A 24,861-nucleotide genomic window follows, 5' to 3' on the forward strand; every position below is an offset into this window, starting at 1 on the left:
TACATATGTTTCTCAAGATCTTATCCCCTGTTCAGGGCATGCACATCAGTATAACTACCACTATTATGCCTATGGCTTAAATGTTAGTGCTGGTGCAGAGTAGGCAGTCAGAGTAAATATTCATGAATTGAGTTCATCCATAGCTTTCATCTTGGTTCACTTCTGAGCCCCAAATCTATATTTCCTCATGTGAAACTTTTCCATTTGGATTTCCAGTCCACACTTTAATATGCCTAAAAACAGAACTTATTTTTTTCCTCCCCCAAAACTTGCTATTTGCCTGTTCTCCTTTTATTACATAATGACACCACCATTCTCCTGGTCACTCAGTTTGGAAATCTCTAGAAGCATATTTAATTGATTCTTTTTTTCTCACCCCTATATCTAAGTCATTTGTCAAATCCTACCAGGTCCGGCTGAGTCCCAAGTCCCACATCCATACTCATATTTACCTTGTCTATAGACTCACCTCTTCAGGCAATTGACACTGCCTCCAGAATTTTAATATTAATAAATACTTATTAAAATTAATGTTACTATTAATTGATTAATAGTAACTGATTATTATCTGTTAATATTAATAAACAACATAAATCACTTTATTCTTTTTTTTTCTGACAAGATCTCCCTCTGTCGCCCAGGCTGGAGTACAGTGGCTCACTGCAACCTCTGCTTCCTGGGGTCAAGTGATCCTTTTGTAGTGATGGGGTCTCACTATATTGCCCAGGCTGGTCTCAAACTCCTGGGCTCAAGAGATCCTCCTACCTCAGCCTCCTAAAGTGCTGGAATTACAAGAGCAAGCCATTGCTCCTGGCCCTATTCTCTTCTTCAAAAACCTGCCCTATTCTTTATTGTCTTCACGTTGTTAAGGTTTTCTAGGCTCAAACTGCATTTCCAGTGTCTTTTCCCTAAATTGCCCAGCATCCAATTAATTCGTTTATTCAACAAATATTTATCTTGTACCAGATATTTTCTAAATACTACTGATATAGCAGTGGATAAAACAGGCAATGGTCCCTGCCCTTGTGAAGTTTACACTGTAGTATAAACATTACTTTTCTCACATTTATCAAGTATGTTAGGTACTTTCAGGATTCTGCTTCATGAACTAGGAATGGCAACCCCCACCTGTATAGATACATATCCCTCAAGGCATTGCTCAACTGCCACATTTTCCAAAAGTTTCCCATATGCCACCTGTCAAAATGAATGACCTCTTCTAAGTTCTATTAACACACTATTTTATTTGGCTTTTCAATTATAGTTAGTTATTTTAAAATCTGTCTTCCTTACTAAGATGCCTCTCAGCAGTTCAGACTGTTGTATTAACTTTTCTGTCTTCTCTGAGGCTTGCTGTTACGTATGAACTGAAATTTCATCCTGAAGTATTGGCTTGTAATTTCTATAAAGCCATATAGTCAAATATCCCTGATCAACAAGGATACAATATAGCTAAGGCAGACATCTATAATCACTGCATTACACTTTGCACTTCAACATAAAAAAATCCTCAGTTTTTCCTTTGTCTACAGGAGAAAATGTGTGGTATTCGTTAAGTTCTCAGTAGCAAGACGTAACTTAACTAAATTGGGAAAGAGGGAAAGGCCTAGCTGTATGAAGGTATTTTTTTTAATCACTATTTCAAATGTCAGCTTGAGATATCATTCATGACAACTACAAATATTTTATGAAAGTTTTAACGTATATAACAAATTTATCTTCAAGAGAGAAACAGTTTTTTCTGTTTTTTAATTCTACTTCATGTGTCTCACCTCTCCCCACAATAAAGCCACAACAAAATGAAATTGCGTATCTCCCACTGAGAAGATTGTTCTTCCTCATGCCACTTTTTAAAATATAGTTCTAGAGACTTTCAGTAAAGGATCAAATTACTGTATGCCAACAAACTAAAAGTAAAAAAATCAATTTATATTTATACATTTCTTGCATAATTCCTATCTTTCAGGCACAATACATACAAGTTCTAATACTGCATCTAGAATAAAATTTTCTTAAATATAAGATGATATTTCCCATTGAATGTAACATTGTTATTAACAGTGCAACAGAGATCAATTTAGCTGCAGTGACCACTGAGTAAGTTTAACCTTCAGATTGATGACTGCTTTCTTTGGGAAACAAATGGTAATCACAATCTAATATGATATTATTCGGAGTCCTAAGGTTCACCACTTTGAGCATCTTCAACAAGGACTTAAAATTTACAGGACATTTTGTATATATACTGGTTGAGTGAGATCAGGCAGGAAATATTACCCCCGTTTAACAGGAAATGCAAGGTCAAAGACAGTAAGAAACATGCACACAACCATGGTTATATACTGTGTTAAATAGAAAGGGAAGCAATTCAAACTCCTAAATTTCCAACCCCAATCACCATTCTCTTTCTAATTGCACCAGGATACTTTATCACATTTGATCTTTCTTTCTGAGCAAATGGGCCTTTTTTTTTTTTTTTTTTTTTTTTTTTTGAGACAGAGTGTCAGTCTGTCACCCAGGCTGGAGTGCGGTGGCACAATCTTGGCTCACTGCAACCCCACCTCCCAGATTCAAGCAATTCTCATGCCTCAGCCTCCCGAGGAGTGGCTGGGATCACAGGTGCATGCCACCACACCCAGCTAATTTTTATATTTTTAGTAGAGACAGGGTTTAACCATGTTGGCCAGGCTGATCTCAAACTCCTGACCTCAAGTGATCCACCTGTCTTGGCCTCCCAAAGTGCTGGGATTACAGGTGTGAGCCACTGTGTCCAGCCAAATGTGACATTTTCTAAATTGACATTTGTTAGAATTAATGAAAATGGCTGAACAGGACATAAATATGTATGTAAATAAATAATAATATTCTGTTTTCATTGTAAATAATTTTTTAAAGAAAATCTGATTTCCTATTATCTTAGTTCAGTAGTAGATAGGAATTTCTTATTCCTTTGGGCCTAAGCTTCTTGTATTTTCTTTTAAAACTGTACCTGACCTTGAGTTTATACAGGAAAATACTTCTTCAGGCTGGTAATCCTATACCGAGTCATGCGATGCTGATAGCTTTCTTTTTCCTTTTTCTTCTAAAAGATGGGTATTTTGCAATCTCCCATGCTCACCTATTGAATTTTTTAAAGTCCTTCTCTTCCTACCTAAGCTAAATTCTCTTGTACCTTTAATATAAATAGGAATTTAGCTTTTCTAGTTTCTTGTGTGTTTAACTCTTGCATTTACATTTTATTTTGTACGTCTACCTTTTTTCATTGTGCTGATATATTCCATGTGAATGGTTAAATTCGTCTCATTTTTTTATCTCCTAGTTTATTTTTTTAGATGTTCTGTCCTGTTTTGAAGACACTCTTAAAAAGCTATCTCAGTGAGACTCAAAAGTAGAAGAAAAATACTATATTTCTATCCTGTATAGCAAGCAGATGGCTGTTGCCTTTATCATTGCAGTTTCAGAAACGGTGGGAGGTACTGATATCTTTCAAGAAGGTGAAATACTAGTCAGATCAACTCTCATGGATTTGGGGGTGTATATCATCATCCAGTTAAGAAATGTATCTCTGTCTTTTATGTTTCACTATCTTATTTTAGTCATTGACATGGATGGCTTTTCCTCGTTTATTTAAGATTCTAATGTCACAAGGTTAACTTCCTATCATCTCTCATAAAATGCTGAGAAAGGTGGATTTTATTGATTGTTTTTAAATAAACTGTATTTTGCCATTAATAGTTTTTGTTTTAGTACAGTTATCCCTGCCTTGTACATGCAGAGCTGTGTGTTTAAGTATATTAAGTATTATTTAATATATTATTTGAGTATATTGCTAACATAAATTCAAATGCTCTGGTGATCAGACTCTGGCAAACAGATCAGTCATTCCCAGTGCTGTTCAGTGACCCTTTTGACACTTAAAAGGGAATTTTGGGGGTGGGGAAAAGTAGCTTTTTATTTGACCCCTGGTGTGAGGGCTTCCAAAATATTTAACTCAGTTATAGGCAGATTCCATTCTGAAAGTTGTTGAAGCTATACATCATTATCTGTACAAATAATTTATTCATGTTTCCATTTTACTTTATTAACCAAACTTTTAATCCTTAAGTTAGTGGAAATTTACTGAACTTTTTATACTTTTAATTTCCTCGTATTGAAAGTTACATCAGATAGAATAAAGGATGTGATAGAAAAAAATAATTTCACCATAATACTGAGTGGGATTAAAATGAAAATACCATCTTACTGTCAGAAAAGATAAGAAATGGCAGACAGAACAAGAGGAGCTGGTGTTATGTTTTTAGCCAGCCTCACTTTGAAACAATTTGAAAACTCTTTCAGTAACTTAGACAGTGTTCACTTATTCACATCATGTAACTAGTAATTAAAATTATCCAATACTTTCAAATTTATTTAGAATAAAAATTCAGACTTTTTACCAAGATCTCAAAGGATCTGGCACATGCCTCTCTGAGCCACTCTCCCACATCTCTCTCACCCACTTTCTCCTGTGCTCACTGTACTCCAGCTACACTGGCTATGTCTGTGTTCCTCAAACACACCAAGCTGTTTCCAGCTTTAAGGACTTCGCACTTGCTGTTTGCTCTGCTTGGAATGCTCTTCTCTAGAATCTCATGAGCCGGGCGCAGTGGCTCATGCCTGTAATCCCAGCACTTTGGGAGGCTGAGGCGAGAGAATCGCTTGAACTCAGGAGACCAGGCTGGGCAACAAAGCAAGACTCCATTCCTTAAAAATAATAATAATAATAATAATAATAATAATAATAATAAGCTCATGGCTTTTTTTGAAGGGGAAGGGAAGAGTTTTTGGAGAAGATGAGCCTCTGGAATGGTACTACAGGCAAATGAATGCTTTGGAAGTGCTTTGGGAAGCTAAAGACATGTAAAGTAATTCATATAGCTGAAATGATTTAGGAAAAATTGCCTTCTGTGGAGGATTAACTTTAGCTATCAGCTACAGTGTTTTGGAAAGTAGATACTCAAAAGTTATACTGATTGTTTAATTTGTTGGAAATTCCTTTCTCGGGGGTAGGAAAGATTTAAACCTATTCTGCATTTGAGGTTATGACCAAATAGAAGTCATAGACTACAGTGCCCAATGTAATACTAAACTTTTAATGAGCCTTTAGGAAGTTTTTACTGGATAAAATTTGTTTTAACTGATTGAAGTATCCACGTCAACTGTTTTCACCAAAAAACAAACCAAAAGACCTTCTTTCCTTTATATTTTAAATGTATTTACTCTGATGGAATATAGGGACTAGATAGCAAAGAAGCATCTCTGGTCCCTCTTTTTAATTACCGATGACTGATATACCACTCTCCATGCCTTGATGTCAGTTCCTCAAAGGAATGCTGGTCCAGTGTCTCCAGTGCTTATACTAACAGACTCTGAGTGCTCACACTCTTCAAGAGAAGAGGCTCATCAGCATTCCATATGTATTAGGGAGCTCTGCCATTTAACCCGCAGTCTGGGTTCTGGTATTATAAATAAGTCACTTCAAAAGAAAGCTAGTACTTTGTGATACCATTGTATCAACAGGACAGACCTTTTTCTGCATCTGATTAATGAGAATTTTAATTTTTATTACTTTCAAGTTTCCATTTTCTTGACCACGTACTATTTATTTTCTATCCTGAACTTTAATTAATGGCTGAAAACTTTAATCCTAAATTCTAAACTGTTTTAGAACTGCTTGCTCTTTAAGGTTTTCTCTCCTCTGAGATTTCTGAATGTTCTTTTTTTTTTTTTTTTTTTTTGAGATGGAGTCTCGCTCTGTCACCTAGGCTGGAATGCAATGGCGCGATTTCAGCTCCCTGCAGCCTCCGCCTTCCGAATTCAAGTGATTCTCCTGCCTCAGCCTCCTGAGTAGCTGGGGTTACAGGCATGTACCACCATGCCCAGCTGATTTTTATATTTTTAGTATAGATGGGGTTTCACCATGTTGGCCAGGCTGGTCTTGAACTCCTGACCTCAGGTGATTGGCCCGCCTCGGCCTCCCAAAGTGTTGGGATTATAGGCGTGAGCCACCGCCCCCAGCTGATGTTCATGTTTTTATCCCTTTTCTAGAGAGGCTCTTTTATAATCCCAGCATGTAAGCAAAAAGGGAATGCACTTTAGATCTTTACTGATCCCTAAACATATTTGGGGAGCACAATGACCAAGGGGTGGTACTGTAGGTCTCCTCATCTACCTTCTTTTCCAGCCACCTTTCTATCAGGTGTTTCCAGACCTGACCTATCCTGTCTTTTAAAAGAAAAGGCCTCCATTTTCATAAATTTTAAGTATTTTAAATATTTAATTTTTTAATATTTAAATCTTTTAACACCAAATACATGCCTATAACTTTATTTTGAATGTTCTAAGGAAAGTGCATTGCAGAACTTGCTTGGCAAACTGCAGGTTAGGTTCTCTCAGGCCTGTCCTTACATCCAGCTCTTACACCCCAGAACACTAATACACACTCAGATACCGTCGAGAAGAAAAACTAAGGAATAATTATATTATTTCTCAACATTTTTTACTCCATCCCCAGCAGTAGCCAACATCTACTTTGCAGTGCAGGATTTGGGTCCTTCTCCCAGCAGCTTATGGCCTTTGCTTTGTGTGCTAAAGAATGGTCCCCAGAAGCAAGCTGGGGTTCATGCCTGTTCACCATCAAAGGGCTTTTGTTCATGTCTCTTTGCCCTATTCCTAGTCTTTCTCCTGAGAACTTGGAGGAAGCCCATGGGGGGAGTTGGACCCCTTGTGTCTAGGACTCTCAGGGATTTTGCCTTTAAGAATTATTTAAAATACAAACTTTTGTCTTCCTACTTGCCTTTTCCTCCCATGCTCTGTGTTCGTGTCTCTCTTCAGAGAGGCTAACCGCCTTTTAGAATTCAGTTTGTCTAGTTGCCTTGTGACTTCAGCTCTTTGGACTCAAAATAAGTTATGAATTTATTTCTTTTTTTTGTTTGTTTTTGAGACAGTCTCACTCTGTCGCCAGGCTGGAGTGCAGTGGTGTGATCTCGGCTCACTGCAGCCTCCGCCTCCTGGTTGCAAGGGATTCTCCCTCCTCAGCCTACTGACTGCCTGGGATTATAGGCATGCACAAGCACGCCTGGCTAATTTTTTTGTATTTTAAATAGACGGGGTTTCACCATGTTGGCCAGGCTGGTCTCCAACTCCTGACCTCAAGTGATCCACCCGCCTCAACCTCCCAATTGAATTTTTTTGATTATTCAGCTTTTTCTCATTGATAGGATGTTCTCTTGTATCTATCTCCTAAGCAGAAATTGAAGTCCTTCTCTCCCTGCTTGATTTTAATTAGTATCTTAGTGGTTAAGTGCTACTTTTGGCTAAGGTAGATGCTTTTTTTTCCCTTTTATAGAGTTCTAAAAGATAAATACATACATACATATGTATTTAGTATGTATACATATGTCCAAATGCATATATATGTATTTGTCTACTAAATGAGGTATAGCTTCGAGAGACTATTGACCCTGTCAACTAGTTGTCATAAATTCTAAAACCTGTTACTATGACTTGGTGTTTAATCTTGGTGTTGACTTACCTATCAATTATTGTATCAATAAATTGCTATATTTGGTTATCTTCATATCCATTTTGCCAGAAGTTTGTCTTTGGAGTATATGCGAGCAAATTATGTCACTCACTGCCAGATATTCTTTGGATAGTTTTCTGATACCCACCCAATAAGGGTGGTTTAAGACTATATAGTCTTAAACAATCAGTCAGGAGACAAGAAGTATCTGTACTGCATCATGACAATCCATACCCCACCCTTCTGTACTGTTTTCACTGAGTTTGAGGGTGTGCTTTGGGATGAGGGTTAGCTTCTTTTAAGGCTTGATATTGGAAACAGCCCTATGTTGTTTTTTCTATTAATCCTAAGTATATTGTCCATGATACATATACTTATTATATACCCACAATGACTCTGACACCAGTTACCTAGACAGGCCAAACTTCACGAGTTAAGGGCACAGCCCTCCACAGACTATCCTCACTTCAAACACCAGCCACAAATTGGGGGTTCCTCAGGATACTTTTGCTTCTCACCATCTGGCTACAAATTCAAGGGTTCCCACTACTCTCTCAGGTTCAGTAGTTTGCTATAATGACTCACAGAACTCAGAAAAGCACTATACTTGTGATTACAGTGCAGTCATAGCAATAGGATACAAATCAGAACAAGTCAAACAGAGAGACGCATAGGATGAGATCTGGGAGATTCCCAAATACAAAGCTGCCATCGTTCCTAAGGATGCATTGTTCTCCTGGCACATCAGTATGTAACAATACCCAGAGTAATCCCAACCAAGAAAGTTTACTGGAGCTTTGGTGTCCAGAGTTTTTATTGTGGCTTCATTGAGTAGGTATAATTGATTAAGTCATTGGTCACATGGTTGAGCTTGATCTCCAGCTCCCCTCCCTTCCCAGGAGATGAGGCTGATCTTATGTGGCTCAGAGCCCCAACCCACTAATCACATTGTTGGTCTTTTCTGGCATGGCCAGTTCCCATCCTGAGTCATGTCATTTATATAAACTATCAGGTGTGGTCAAAGGGCCCACCATGAATAACACAGACCCTCCAGTCACTCAGGAAATTCTCAGGGTTAATAAGTTACCTCCTAGGAAAAGACAACAAGGGCCATCTGAATTCTCCACATGAACCCTTTACCTGGTGTGTTTCCCTTGTCTGCCAAAGCTGAGAGCCACATTTAGAGCCTACCTTTAGGTTAGGTTTGAGAGAGAGAGAAAGTGTGTGTGTGTGTGTGTGTGTGTGTGTATTTTATTTTTTATTTGCAATGTAGGTGCCACCCTACTTTTTTCTTTCTTCTTTTACTCCTATTTCTATGCTACATTGTTCTGTAGCAGCTTGAAACATTTATTAAAACAAAGTGGAGGTATAAGTGAAATAATCCCAGATACCTCAGAGTTAGTCCATGGTTCTTAAAATAAAAAGCAGGAGAAATAGGAAATTCTGCTGCCTTTCTGTGGAGCCTTTGGGCCACTGCTATAATTTTCATGAGGAGATTTGTTGTGTTCTATATTGGAGGAGTGCCACTGGACTCCTAGGCTGAGAATGCCTAGCTGGTTCTGCCATGCTGCTGCCTTTAAGCTGGTTTGGGAAGGAACCTGAGGAGTGTGCCTTTTTCTCTCATAGCCACTCATATATCCATTTAGCCAAGAAACTCTATTGTAAATCTATTACTTGTCAGTATCCATAAAATGTTTTTGATAGCCATAGCTAATAACATCCATCTTGGTTTTACTTTCGTGTGTTAATCCAGGTTATTTCCATTGGATTTGTCACTTTAAGCATCAGTTTTTTACTTTCCTGTGTATAAATTCTTACCTAAATAAACATTTTTTAAATTGCTCTTTCATAAATTGACTGGTTTTTATAATTTTCAACCTAACTCACATTTTCATTTTCTACCTATGTGTCAATCCCCTATGACTATGTTGAGTGCCATCTGCTATATCTGCTGTTTTATTAATGTTTTCTCTGCTTTTAGCTTATGAATAAAGATGAAAGACTAGGCATTGACCCCTTTGCTGTCACACTTGACATTTTACACTAATTAGAAAAACATATATAGCTTATTATTATGACTCTGCCTAACACATAAGTTGATCTTATATTCTTACAACTATGGTTTTATCTAAGCGTATTTGTAATGAAAATCTTAACTGATTTTTATCAGCTTCTTTGAGAGGCTCAAATGTATAATGTCTGAGCCATGCTCTTCATCTCCCTATTCCTAGTATATAGCCAAGAATAAACTTAAATGAATAAAACCTGATATATAGCCCAGCATGAATTTTTTTTTTAGAAAACATAAATCCACAAAGTAGATGGGCACATCTTCGATTTGCACATCTTTGTGCTGCTTTTTATGGAGTGTCTCCTAATTTTTTTTATTCATAAGTGACTTCAAACATATGCCACAGCTAATTCTATCTGATGCTAAGCTTTATGAAGGAAAGAAAGAGTAAGGGAAAGAAAAAAAAAGAAGGAGAAAAGGAGGAAGGGAAGAAGGAGAGGAGAGAAGAAAATAGAAAAGAAAAAATACTTTTCTTCATTGCGCAAGTAGCTTCTATTCAGTTTTTTCCCTGATCAGCAATTGTCAGTATGTTTACCACAGAAGAAGGATGCACAGAATTTAAAACTGTTTTGTTTTCTCACATCCTATCAAGGTAACAGCAATAGGAATAAAGGTGCTAGGGCATAGTGATATATGACTGTCTTCTAACTAGACTCCTATTAACCACTCGAGGTTTTGAAGAAATAGAAGCCATGGGAAACACAGCAACTCCACTCAACAGTTATTGTGCACCCTGTCTATAATGCCCAGGGGAGATTACAAAGATGAATAAAACATTTCTGCCTTCAGTGGGCTTATTATCTGGTAGACTACATTTTGAGTTGATTACATAGAGATAATAACATTAACAGCATTTTCCTATCAGTCATTCATATACTTTGGAAGACTATTAGTTTGGAAAAAAATTTTTTTCTATGCATCAGAGCTTGAGTCCTAGGCAGATGAATTATTTGTAATTTAAGATTTAGATGTAGAATACCTCACAACCAAATGAAATGTGTGAACCTAGGGTGGTCTTGAGTAGAGGTTAGGGAGCAACATTAAAAGACATTCTTGGGGTAATTGAAGAAATCTAAGTATTATCTGGACACTCCAAGCTATTTTAAATTTACTGTTGATTTTCTTACTTGTGATGATAATGGTTTTGTGGTTATACATAGGGGAATGTCCTTACTCTTAGGAGAGGCATGCTGAAGTATTTAGGAGTAAAGTATCATCGTATCTGCAACTTATTTTCAAATAGTACAGCCAAAACAAAGTATATAATATACAAATGTACATGTGCATGTGAAGAGAGAGAAAGAAACAGGCAAAATGTTCACAGTTACCAAAGGTAAATATTGAGTATAGGAATGTTAATTGTACTGTTGATTTAACTTTTCTGTGTTGGTGAAATTTTTCATAATAAAAAGTTTTAAAAAATAGAAGAGTAGCAAAGTTTAGGGATAGCTACCTGTCTTATTTAGCTTCCTGGTTTACTAATTCATTTAGAATGTCATGACATAGCTATGTCAGCAAAGGCAATTTCAACAAATAAAGGAGAGCTTTCTTCTCCTTATTGAATTGATTACAATACAATAATGAAAACTGTTCCAGACATAATAGTTACATATTTAAAATATTTTTTTCATATTTTATGTATAAGTGAAAAATGGTCAAAAGTATATGTTATATCTTTGTTGTTATTTTAAGAAATTTACAAGGCAAAAGTACTTTGTAGACTAAACTTTATTAGAGTGGAAAGGAGGAAAACCTTGATCTCATATTTCAATTCTTAATATTTTTTTAAAAAATGAAACAAAAGTAATTGTGTTCTATACCAATGTACTTCATTTTCCTTAGCTGTTGGGCTTTATAATTATCACTAATTCGTTTCCTTATTATGACTTGCATCATCTATTTTGCTCAAAACGTCATGTTAGTAACAAACTGTATTTGTGCCGTTAAAAAGTATGTTTTTAAATTTTTTTTTTTTCAGACTGGGCCTCGCTGTCTTGCCCAGGCTGGAGTGCAGTGGTGTGATCACAGCTCACTGCAGCCTCAAGCTTCTGGGCTCAAGCGATCGTCCCACCTCAGTCAGCCTCCTGGATAGCTGGACTACAGGCACGCACCACCATGCCTGGCCAATTGTTTTATTTTTAGTAATGATGGGGGTCTCCCTATGTTGCCCAGGCCGTGTTTATAGTATTAAAAGTAAAAATGATTTTTTAAAAGTAAAAACCTATCCCCAAATCCCTAGTCCTATAGCAAGTAAAATTCTGTGTATCTCTGTATATATTTTGTAAAAATTGTCTGTTGTAAGTTTAAAAGAAAACTTCAGGATTTTTAAAAATCATAATCAACAGTAAATTTCTTGGAATAGTTTACATATGTAGTAGACCATTCTCTTTGTTTAAACAAATTTTCAACTTACTGTCACTGTGGGAAGCTCTTCATTTTACTTTATAAATGAAATATAAACTACATAATAAGTGCCAACCATATGTCAGTAAGGGATAATCAAGTGTGTTATAAGCCCCTTTCCTTTGAGAAAGCCATTTTGATTTTCAGTAGAGCACATAGATCTGTAGTGTGTATGTTGTTGCACCTCGGGTATAAATGTAGTCATCATGTATTTATTGAGAATCTACTATAAGAAATTGTGTGCATATGGCATAGAGGAACTCATTTTCTGTGAATAGAGATGGTTGGGACACAGTTTTCCTGAAGACCAAGCAATATAGATGCCAACTGAATGCTATAAAACTGTGGTAAAAAAGGAAGTATCACTTCTAATACAAAAACAGTCTGGGAAAGTCACTTTAATGATTTGTAGAATGTTTCACAGGCAATTTAGAGATCATCTGAAACTGAGTCCTAGAGAAGTGGTATGCCCAAGGCCACATTAAGAGCTACTTTGTCATAAAAACAGGACAAGAATACAGAACTCCTAAGTGTCAGGCCATTATTCTTTCCACTCACCACAAAGATACAGCATTTGAACTGACCCTTGCATAAGCAAAGATGGGCAAAAGAGGGAACGATTACTCCAGGCCATTGAGTGGCTTCAGAAATCATAGTAGGTGGTTCAGAACTGCTATTGAGAATAATACACAACTAAATAGTGGCATATGTTCTTGCTATTCCCTATAACATAGGATTGTATGAGGAAGAAATGTGAGAGAAGACTTTTAAAAACCTAGGTTAGAGGCCAGGCGCAGAGGCTCCCACCTATAAAGCCCAGCCCTTTGGGAGGCTGAGGGAGGAGGATCACTTGACTGAAGGAGTTCAAGGCCAGCCTGGGCAAGATGGAGAAACCCTGTCTCTACAAAAAAATACAGAAAATTAACAGGGCATAGTTGTATGCCCCTGTAGTCCCAGCTACTTGGGACGCTGAGGTGGGAAGATCGCTTGAGCCCACGAAGTCGAGGCTGCAGTGATCCGTGATCGTGCCACTGCACTCCAGCCTGGCTGACAGAGTGAGACTCTGTCTCAAAAAACAAAAACAAAACAACCTAGGTTGGAATCAAGTACAGAGTATTGTGAATGCCATGCTAAATACTGTGGATTTTATTCAGTAGAAAACAAGGATCCATTAAGGTGTTACTTAAGATTTTATTGATTACCAGTTTTAGTTTTATTTCCAGATAGTGTAATTACGTATTTGCAGACTAATTTTTTAAAGGTTCATTTACAGTCAAATTTTGTCTTCCATCCCTCTGGGCATGCATCAGATAAACATACTTTTAAAATATATGTACGGGGAAAGTCTTTCCTATAAATCCATACATCTGGTATCTGGTAAGCTCAGTAGATCCAAATTGTAGAGAACTCAATAATAAGAAACAAACCCTACCAGATGAAAATAACTCCCCCGACACTCATCTGAGGAAGATATTGGAAGCTACTTTTTCGTAGGTACCAAACATATTTGAGTTAATTTTATTCTTAGAATTTGATGATCTGTTTTTCCTTAGCTGAGTTTTGGGAGTCCCTAAGTCCCTATAGTTTTGTTCTAGGTTAAAAGGAAGAATGGAAGGTCTAAACAGAGAATAGCTAATGTAGAGGAGGTGTAGATGGGGGAGCCAGTTGGTGGGTGTAGAAGTAGACCCACTAACAGGGATGAAAAGCTTCAGTGAATAAAGGGAGATAAACATAGATGGCCATAAAAGAGAGAGAATAAAATTAAACCAAAAGAGCACAACAGTTTAGAGTCATTTGCAAAGTGATCCTGAAAGTAAAATACTTTTGCATTACAGTACAGTATGGTAGTAATTGTTCACAGCAAAAACCCTGTATCATATAGAACAGGTTAAATTATGTCTTGAATTTGGAATACAGAAAAACTGAGAATTGTCTTAGAAACCATCTTGTGCAAAACTTAACCAACTTCAAATAGCAAATTAAAATGTCTGTGACCTAGAAAGTCTTAGAATTCCTCTTTTTCTAATTAAACTAGAAATAAGGAATAATTATATTTGCATATGTTATCTATGCTGTTATTTTAGTGTGTTCTAAGCCCCAAATGCTGAGTGGCTCATCTGTATTGAATTCATCTCAATGAGGCTTCCATGTGGGTATTTTGTAAGAAAGATTTTAATGCTGCCCTACCTCTCCAGATCACTGTCCCCTGGCTTCTGAAGTTGTTTGTTCACTAAATAAGAAGGTCATTGTTCTAAGCTCTGTATCGACATGTGCTACAGTGGGTACCTTCTGAGAAAAAAGTAAAAGTGATATCATGAAAATAGCACCAAATTTGGCACCAAGTAGCTATGCAGCTTTAAACAAATCCCCTAACATCTCTTACAGGGAGTCAGTAGACAGTTTCATGAGATCCCTTTCAGCTGTCATGTCGTAAAAAGCCAGTTCTACACAATATTGATCAGAAAGAAAATCTTACTAGAGTAGAGAGGTTAGATGTAGTTAGTAGAAATAGAATATATTAATGGGGAACACTGGAAAAATTGTCTTTTAAGAAGTGTTTGTTCATATCCTTTGCCCACTTTTTGAAGGGTTTGTTGGTTTTTTTCATATATTTCTTGGCTGTATAAGTGTCCTCTTTTGAGAAGTGTCTGTTTATATCCTTTGCCCACTTTTTCATACAATTGTTTGTTTTTTTCTTGTGAATTTGTTTAAGTTCCTTGTAGATTCTGGATATTAGCCCTTTGTCAGATGGATAGATTGCAACAATTTTCTCCCGTTCTGTAGGTTGCCTGTTCATTCTGATGATGGTTTCTTTTGCTTGCAGAAGCTCTCTAGTTTAATTAGATCCCATTTGTCAATTTTGGCTTTTGTTGCCATTGCTTTTGGTGTTTTAGTCATGAAGTCTTTGCCCTTGCCTATGTCCTGAATGGTATTGCCTAGGTTTTCTTCTAGGGTTTTTATGCTTTAGAGTGTTGATGGGAGTATAAATTAGTTCAACCATTGTGGAAGACGGTGTGGCAATTCCTCAAGGATCTCGAGCCAGAAATACCATTTGACTCAGCAGTCCCATTACTGTGTATATACCCAAATGATTATAAATCATTCTACTATAAAGACACATGCACACATGTGTTTACTGCAACACTATTCACAACAGCGAAGACTTGGAACCAACCCAAATGCCCATCAATGATAGACTGGATAAAGAAAATGTGGCACATATACACCATGGAATACTATGCAGCCATAAAAAAGGGCAAGTTCATGTCCTTAGCAAGGACATGGATGAAGCTGGAAACCATCATTCTCAGCAAACTAACACAGGAACAGAAAAGCAACCACCACATGTTCTCACTTATAAGTAAGAGTTGAACAATAAGAACACATGGACACATGGAGGGAACATCATACACCGAGGCCTATCAGGGGTTGAGGGGCTAGGGAAGGGATAATATTAGGAGAAATACCTAATGTAGATGATGGGTTGATGGGTACAGCAAACCACCATGGCACATGTGGCACATGTCACTATGTAACAAACCTGCATGATCTGCACATGTATCCCAGAACTTAAAGTGTAATAAAAAATTTAAAAAGAGAAAACTGAGGATTAAAGAAGTTAAATATCAATTATATGTGAGAGCCGTATTTCAAATCCAGATCTGCTCCATGTTTCAGAGCCTGAGCTCTTAACTGTTGTACTGTGGCCAGAAATGGTTGCATGATAGAAACAGGAATCAAGTGGGATCTTGATTAGCAGATAAGATTTGTGAAAGTGAAAAAGAAAAAGGAAATAAAATGACCTCAGGAAAAATAACATATGGAACCCCCTTGATTAGAGCAGGATATTATCAGAGCATATTTTAAATTATTTGAGTTGAGGTGCAACAAGTTAATTATGCATGAAAATATTAAGAAAAATTCTAGCAGCAAAAAGAGGATGAATGTGATAGAAAAGAGATTGAAATCAGGGAGAACCTTTAGGAGACTTTATGGTAACCCACAATGACTAAAAACTGAACTCAGAGGGGTGACTTTGGGAATGGTAGAGAAAAGTTATATGGAAGATAGTTCAAGTGAAAAATTGATGAGAACTTGATTACAAATCAAACTGAGAATTAGGGAAAAGAGCAAGTCAAAGATCCCACCACAATTTTGGTTTTGGAAGAGGATAGGGATGGGAAAACACTGGAAAAGACAGGGTAGCAAAGGACGGTAAAACCTTGTTGATTTTAATTCCCACATAGCTGTTAAAGTGGAGTGTTCTGTAAGCATTTTATGGGACAGACTTGGAGTTTAATGCAAAAACAGGAATGGAGAAATTTGAAATGTTGGCAACTTTTATATACTCCCTTTATGCTTCCAGCCCAGTTTCCTCCCATCCAGACTTTGACATTTTTTATTAGCCAATTGTGCATTAAGATAATACCATAAATCTGTTTCTACTTTCCAGAGAGAAATTCTGGAACAACAGCAGCAAGAACGAAATGATACCAATTTTCATGGCGTTTGTATGTTTTGCAATGAAGAATTCCTTGGAAACAGGTTTGCCATTATGCATCTTTAAATGTTACTGTTTTTAATCTGAAAACTCATCAAAACATCCCTAACTGTTGGTTATATAAATTAAGTTCTATGTGTTGGCTCAGGACCCTTTCGTATATAAGCAGTCCTTTTTAAAAATATGCCCAACGTCCAAGATGAACTGTAGTTGCTCTAAGCAGCAGAGGGGTATAAATTCTTAAAATGACAGAAGCAGATTTATGCTTAATATTATAGGACTTTTAAAATTGGCTGACCTGCAAGACCATATGCAGCAAACTACTGCAGATGCACCTCTGTATACTATTTTCTTCTAAATCATCGGTAACTTTTCACTTTTGGTTATTAAAAATAAAGACATAAAAAAGAAGTGGGGGCACTGGTGATTCTATCACCAACCCCAGCTGGTCCAAAACCAGCTGGTGCAGTACAGTTCCATTCTGGCACTAATCACCTGGCATTAGCATAAGGTTTTACATATTTAAGGGCACAGGCTCAAACAAGGCTGCCTTCACATTAGACACCAGCCATAAACTCATATGGTCCCAAGGCTACCCAAAGTTTTGACCACTGGTTATAAAGTCAGAGGTTCCCACTGATAATTTCATGGGTTTGATAATTTGCTAGAATTACTTACAGAACTCAGGAAAGCACTGTACTTATGATTACAGTTTTACTATAAAGGATACAGATTAGAAACAGCCAAATGAAGAGACAAATTGGGCAGGGTCTGAGAGGGTCCTGAATAAGGAGTTTCTGAATCCTCTTCCCAAGGAATTAGGACCTGTCACCCTCCTAGCACATTAAGGAATTCACCAACCAGCAACCTACTCTGAGTTTTGGTGTCCCAAGTTTTTATTAGGACTTCATTATGTAGGTATGATTGATTAAATTATTGAACTCAATCAGCAGCCCCCTCCCCTCTCTGGAGGTCTGACTGGCTCAAAGTCCCAACCCTCTAATCATATGGTTGGTCTTTATGGTGAACATTCCCCATCTGGAAGCTATGTAGGGTCCTACCCTGAGTCTCCTCATTCATATAATAAAGATACTCCTATCACTAGAAAAATTACTAGAAACTTTGTGCTAGGGACAAGAGACAAAGAGCAGACACATTTATTATTATGCATCAGTAATGTTTACAAATATACATTCACTTAAATACAAGTTATGAAGTTGTAACCTCTAGGAACTGAGGATGATTTCACTGATTCAGCACACAGGGGACAATCAGAAAAATATCATTCTCTGCTCACTTGAAAGAAAGCAGTCTTTAGTGAAAACATAGCCCAGCACAGTAACTGACATTGTTATGTGAAAAACCTTGGAAAGGAGAAGGTAGCCACTTATTGGAATTTATAAAAGAGTTTAGTTGAGGCATTAATGTTCAAAACACCAGTGGTAAAGGTTTGATTCTCAGATCAGTTAGCATAGAGAAAAATTGGTGCCAAGGCCACTGATCGTACTTCTAACTTTGTCCTTCTATTTCAAAGGACTCTACGGGCATAACAATAAAGGCTAGTCTTAAAAGTTAACTTAAAAGTACCAGTGAAAACCCATGCCACCATCAGAAAATTTACCAAACATTACTACTGACAATGTTTTAACAAAATATTTCCGATTTTATGTTGAGGTAATTATTGACCTAGTGAGGAGGCATGTGATTATCGTCAGAGATCTCTCATATTGGCATATGGGAAGCTACAAATGGTATTTTTGTTTTCTATAAAGTTCTAGTGATGAATGTGGATATTGATATGATTTGAAATATCCATATGACATTAAATTCTTACAATATTGGTATTTGAACATATTAAATATTGGTGTTTCTCTAGTTCCTAATATAATCCTCCTGTTCTTCTAGTCTAACTTATCTGCATTCTGTATTGAGTAGGGTCACATAGGAATTACATGACCTCCTCAGTAGTCTTGACTTATGCCATTGTTCTGTAGTAAATGCACATTTTTTAAAAATAACCAGTGAGAAAGATAAATAGTGTCTAGTTCTTATAAAACGTCCCCTTTCATTCATCAGTTCTTTTCATTTATGAAAAGCTCAGCCTGTAAGATTAAAGACACAACTTGATTCCACCTATGCACTATATTAACAGTGTTGCAGGCGTACATTTGTGTACGCCTTGGGACATAAATATAGAATACTTGTGTATGCATTGGGACATAAATATAGAAAGAAGGAGATGGATAACAGACAAGGATAGAGTAATGAGTACTTTCTTGTTACCATACATCTACTTTTTCTCCTCTCCTCCACACCCTTCATTGTTTGTTTTAACCTGTTCGTGTCTTTGAATCGAAAGTATATCTTATAGACAGTATACAGTTGGATCATTTTTTAACCATTCTGCCAGTCTTCACCTTTTCATTGTAGTACTTAATTCGTGTTTAATGTCATTACTAATAAGATCACATTTACTTCTACCATTTTGCTATTTGTTTTCAATATGTTTTAGGTCTTCTCATTATTCTCCTCTATTGTTGCCTTCTTTTGTGTTGAATAGGTATTTTCTAGTGTATGATTTTTAGTTCCCTTGTTTCTTTCTTTTTTTTTTTTTTTTTTTTTTTGAGATGGAGTCTCGCTCTGTCGCCCAGCCTGGAGTGCAGTGGCAGGATCTCGGCTCACTGCAAGTTCCGCCTCCCGAGTTCAAGCCATTCTTCTGCCTCAGCCTCCCGAGTAGCTGGGACTACAGGTGCCCGCAACCATGCCCAGCAAATTTTTTGTATTTTTAGTAGAGATGGGGTTTCATCGTGTTAGCCAGGACAGTCTCGATCTCCTGACCTCGTGATCCCCCCGCCTCGGCCTCCCAAAGTGCTGGGATTACAGGAGTGAGCCACCGCACCCGGCTCCCTTGTTTCTTATACCATAGATTTTGAACTCTTTTTCTTAGTGTTTGCCCTGGGGATTGCAATTAACATTTCAATTGAAAACAATCTGTTTCAGGTTAATAACAACTTAATTTCAATAATATGCAAAAACTTTGCTCCAATATAATTTGTTTCCTCCTCACTCCTTTGTGCTATTGTTGTCATACAAATTATACCTTTATATATTATCAGCTCATGAACATGTTTTCTAATTACTGCTTTATACAATTATCTTTCATATCAGATATGAGAAGAAAAGGGTCATAAAAATGCGATTATACTGTATTTTATATTTACTTATGTAATTACCTTTACTGGTGATCTTTATTTATTTATGTAGATTTCAGTTATTGTCTAGTGTCCCTTTCTTTTAACCTAAAGAACTTTCTTCAGTTTCTTGTTGGAGAGATCTGCTAGTAATGAATTCTTTCAGTTTCTGTTTATCTGGAAATGTCTTGATTTGTCCTTCATTTTTTTTCTTCCATCATTTTTTTGAGGAATAGTTTTACAGGATGTAGAATTCTTGACTGGCAGTCTTTTTCCTTCAGCACTTTGAATATGACATTCTACTATCTTCTAGTTTCCATAATTTCTGGTGAGAAATCACTTACTAAGGACTGCCTGCCTGTATGTAAGGAGTTGACTTTTTTCTTGCATCTTTCAAGAGACTCTCTTTATCTTTGCCTGTTGACAGTTTACGTGTTGGTAAGGATCTCTTATCTCTTGGTAAGAATCAATGAATTTGAAAATTGTACAATTGAGATTTTCCAGTCTTCAGGACAGAAGAAAAAAAGAACAAAAAAAAAATAAACAGCTACAGAGATCATCAATCAGATTCTTCCCCTGCCCCACCAGGATTTGTGTTCCTGTTTGTGTGTTTAGTGATTTTCTTGGATTAATTCTCTTGATTTGTCCTACTTGAAGTTTATTGGGTTTCTTAGATGTTTAAGTTAATGTGTTTCATCAAATTTGAAAAGTTTTCAGACATTATTTCTTTAAATGTTGTTTCTGCCCCCTTTCTCTCTGTCTCTGTGTTTCTCTATCTCTCTTTGCTCGCCTTTTGGAGCATATTATACATATGTTGGTAAACTTGATCTCTGTAGCTGTGTTTATTTTTTTGTTTTGTTTTTTTCTTCTAAGACCGGAAAATCCCATTTGACCAATCTTCAAATTCATTGATTTTTACTTCCAGCTTAAGTCTTTTGAGCCCCTCTAGTCAATTTCTTATTTCAGTTATTGTACTTTTCAAATCCAAAATTTCTGTTGGTTGTCTTTTTAAAAAAAATACTTTCTGGCTACTCTTGGCCACTCTGCCTATGTAAAATACATAATAATTTATATCTTTTTATTGGTATTCTGTTTGGTAAGATATCATTTTCATAATTTCCTTTGATTCTTTAGACAGGGGTTTCTTTAGTTCTTTTGGGCATATTCATATTAGCTAACTTAAAGTCTTTGTCTAGTGTGTCCAACATCTGGACTTTCTCAGGGGTGATTTCTGTTTCTGCTTTCTTCCCCCATGTATGTAGAGGAAAGTTTCTTATTTCTTTGTATGTCTTGTAATTTTTTTGTCAAAAACTCAACATTTAAGTAATATAATGTTGCAACTCTGGAAACTGGATTCCTCCTCCACCCCACCAGGGTTTTTGTTACTTTTTGTGTGTTTAGTGACTTTCCTGGACTAATTCTCCAAAGTGTGTATTACTGCTACTGTGTGGCCACTGAAGTCTCTGCACAGTTAGCTTAGTGTTCAGCTAATGATCAGACAGAGATTTCATTAAATTCCTTGAACCATTATATCTTCTGCCTTTTGCCAAGGGGCTTTGTATGTGGGTTGGAGCACACCTTCAACACTTCATCAGTTTACAGTTCTGGTTTAGCCTCCACTTCTTGCTTGTGTAGAGTTTCAGGGTTAATCAGAGGTGAGAGAGTAGGATCTTCACAGGTTTTTCTGGGGCTTACATAGACCAGCACATGTGTATGGCCTTCTAGATCCCCAGGAAAATGTCAACTTTTCAGAGTCCTCTGTAGACACCTCATTACCCAGATTTTCCTTTTAAATTTTTTGGCCTATTGTTTGCTGCAGTTAGTATTGCCTCAGGCAGCTGTGATGTTACAAAATTGTCACTGATTGTTTCTGGCAAATGCCCTAAGGGTGAGAATTTTTTCAATGGGTGGACTGAATCATGTCAAATAAAGACAAACCCTGTGAATGCGCCTTTTCCCATCACCTGCCATACAGGCTGAATAGTAACAGTTCTTGTAACAGGTCTTTCAGAATGGCCCACTTGTATTCTGCCCCTTCCAGTGGCTGTGAGCCTGCTGTTGTCAAGGCTATTGTGGAGCTAAGGGGAGGAGAATGGAATGGGGCAAATTAAAACATCACAAAGCTCACCATTCTTACCACAGTTGAGCCATGTTTCTTAAATAAATGTTCCTTGGATTGTTGCATCCTTCCTGTTAATTCCAGATTGCTTAAAAAGTTGATTTCAACCATTTTCACCAGTGCTACTGTTGCTTTAATAGAGGAGCAGATTTTCAGAGGTCCATGCCCCACTGTTCCAGAAGTGCTTCTCTCAAAGCTATTTCTGTAATTTAATCGTGTTTGCCCAAATCACATTTATAAGTTTAGTGAAAACTGATTACAAACAGTATTAAACCAGGACAAAAAATGAGATCAGAGAGCACTGTGTAGGGAAATATTTGTTCCTAAAGTATAGGGAAAGAATATTTGAAAAGGAAAAGTACATGAAATAATATTTTAAGTAAAACTTCATTTCAGCCCAAAAGGTATTATGTATTTATAGTTATTACATGCTTTTAAGGACCATTGTGAATGTGAAAAAATATAATACCAGTGCTCCTTGATTTACAGTGGGGTTACATCTCAATAAAGTCATTGTACATTTAAAATGTTGTAAGTCAAAAAAACATTTAATATACCTAATCTACCTTAAGGATGCTTTGAACACTTACATTAGCCTACAGGTAGGCAAAATTGCCTAACACAAACTGTATTTTATAATAAAGGCTTGAATATCTGATGTAATTTATTGCATATTGCACTGAAAGTAAAAAACAAAATAGTTGTATGGGTACTCAAAGTACAGTTAGGTCATTAATAATAAAATTAAGTTTATAAAGAAAGGAGTTGAAATAATAATTTAAACTGTTATGCATCTAATTTCCCAGAAATTAAAGCAAGTTGACATTAGGAATTAATTTAAAAATTAAAGAAGTAATTCAGCAATTTGAGGAATCATCTTGGCTGCTCAAGAATTAAAGGACTTCGAAATCTGACATGAAGCAGATCACATAAGGTGCCATCTCTACTCCAAAGCCCCAAAGATTTTCTTGGCCCTTTACCAACCAGCAACTGTGGCTACAAGGGTGAAGCCTTTCCTCCCTTCTCAGCTCAGACGAACAGGCTGAATCAAGCTAATTTTGAATTAGCTAGCAAACCACTTAGGTACTTGTATTAGTCAGGGTTCTCCAGAGAAACAGGACCAATAGTATATATATATATATAAGCGGAGACTTATTATGGGAATTGGCTCACACAATTATGGAGGCTGAGAAGTGCCACAGTATGCCATCTGCAAGTTGGAGATTCAAGAAAGCCAGTGGTAAATTCAGTCTGAGTCTAAAGGCCTGAGAACCATGAACTTGAATACCTAGGGACAAGAGAAGATGAATTTCCCAGCTCAACTATCTGGGCCCCCATGGCTTGGATGATGCCTCCCCTCATTGGTATGGGCTATCTTCTTTACTCAGTCTGCTGATTCAAATACTAATCTCTTCCAGAAACATCCTCACAGACACACCTAGAAATACTATTTTTACCAGCTATCTGGGCATCCTTTAACCAGGTCAAGCTGACATGTAAAATAAACCACCATAATACTGGAGAGGACAGCCAGCCCCTTCTTGAGCCTGATGCCAGTTCCATCTGTACCTGGCCCCCCTTTCAGAGCCTGGATATCAGGCTTGGAATCCTGGGTAGTCCTGGGTAAGGCTAGGCCACTCCTAGGGGAACCTTACCTGAAACCAGAAGACATCAAGGACCACCAGTTCAGAGCATGGGACCAAGTAAAGACTGTTAACCCCACCAACCCTCTTCCTAACACTGACTTTGCCTTCACTCAGTCTCCTTCCAGCTCTTAGATGTCAGTCATAGAACCCTTGGCAAACCTGGCTCAATTTTGGCCCACTGTGGTAGAACTGTCCTTGATCCAGAAGGCATTAGGGATGGTAGCAATTAAGTATGTGGCCTGGGTAGCCTCCCAACCCTCATATCTGCTTTGAGACAGCTGCTTGTTAGCCCTCATTCCCTCACTTTCAATATCTGTATTCCTGTCTGGCAAGCCCCAAAAAAGTTCAGAGCAAGCCTAGGCTCACACATGGGCTTGTTCTCTGGGGCAACATTGCCTGAGATCATGGGGACCTTCCTAGTACACCTATACCTCCTGAGCCAGCTCTTGGTCCATTCCAAGGCTTGGGTGTCAGGCCTGAAAGCCCTGGGTAGACCTGACATGCTTGGTTACTGTTGGGGGAACACTTTGGAGTCAGGAAGGTCTGGCCTGTAAGCCTGGAAACAAGTTCTAAGGACTGTCAGTCTGTTCCACCCACATCCCTCCCAGCAAGCTGCTGGCTGCGGCCAAAATCCTTGCTGAACCAATCCTCTTAGGTCCCAGAAGCCACTGTGGCCTACCTGAACAGAGTCTTCGAGACTGGCCAAGCCTCCAAACTCATTTACCCCAGGAGCCAACCACTGGCCTCTCATCTCATAACTCAGATGCTAGATGCCAGATTCTTGAGCCCCAGAGAGGTTGAGAGCTGGATTCGGCTCCCCTGAGTACATTCAGTGTGACTCTTACTGGCAAGACATTTTGATCCTAGATAGACTGAGGGTGAGGGAAACCTCCCAACCCACCCATACCCCTTGAGTCAGATACCATTTCTGACAGCACCCAGGCAAATCTAGGCTCTGGATCTTCAACCTGGAAGTTCTAGGCAGATGTTAACTATGGCTTGGCCACTCTAGGAGAACCTCCCTGAATCCAGAGGCACTGTACTTTACCCCAACATGGCCTCGGGGATAGGGGGAACTTTCTCACCCTCTGCCTGACACCGTTCCCCACCCCAAAACACACACACACACCTACCACACTGCCTACGAGAGGCTCTCAGCTCCGCTTTCACCTGAACTCTTCCATAGCCTGAGCCTCAGGTCTGGAACCCCTGGAAAGGTCTAGCTCTGTCTGGGCTGCCCCTGGGAAAACCTTTGTGGGCCCAAAAGGCACTGTGAACTACCCCAACAAGTAGTTTTAGTCAAAGTTATCAGTAATAGGCAGTGAGATAAATGAGCATACTAACCACAAGGTTAATAAATGTATCT

At 37.7% G+C, this 24,861-nt stretch overlaps 1 protein-coding gene across 1 annotated transcript in view; it reads left to right on the top strand.

Moving 5' to 3' along the window:
- Window positions 1-24,861, top strand: part of ZNF277 (zinc finger protein 277) — a 139,322-nt gene that overhangs the window by 93,961 nt on the left and 20,500 nt on the right. The window contains exon 5 of the mRNA XM_031012886.3: window positions 16,492-16,583. Within this exon, the coding sequence (XP_030868746.1) occupies window positions 16,492-16,583 (92 nt within the window). The remainder of the gene's footprint in view (window positions 1-16,491; window positions 16,584-24,861) is intronic.

The sequence above is a fragment of the Gorilla gorilla genome, chromosome 6 (assembly GCF_029281585.2).
Source record: "Gorilla gorilla gorilla isolate KB3781 chromosome 6, NHGRI_mGorGor1-v2.1_pri, whole genome shotgun sequence".
In the NCBI taxonomy this organism is placed as follows: Eukaryota; Metazoa; Chordata; class Mammalia; order Primates; family Hominidae; genus Gorilla; species Gorilla gorilla.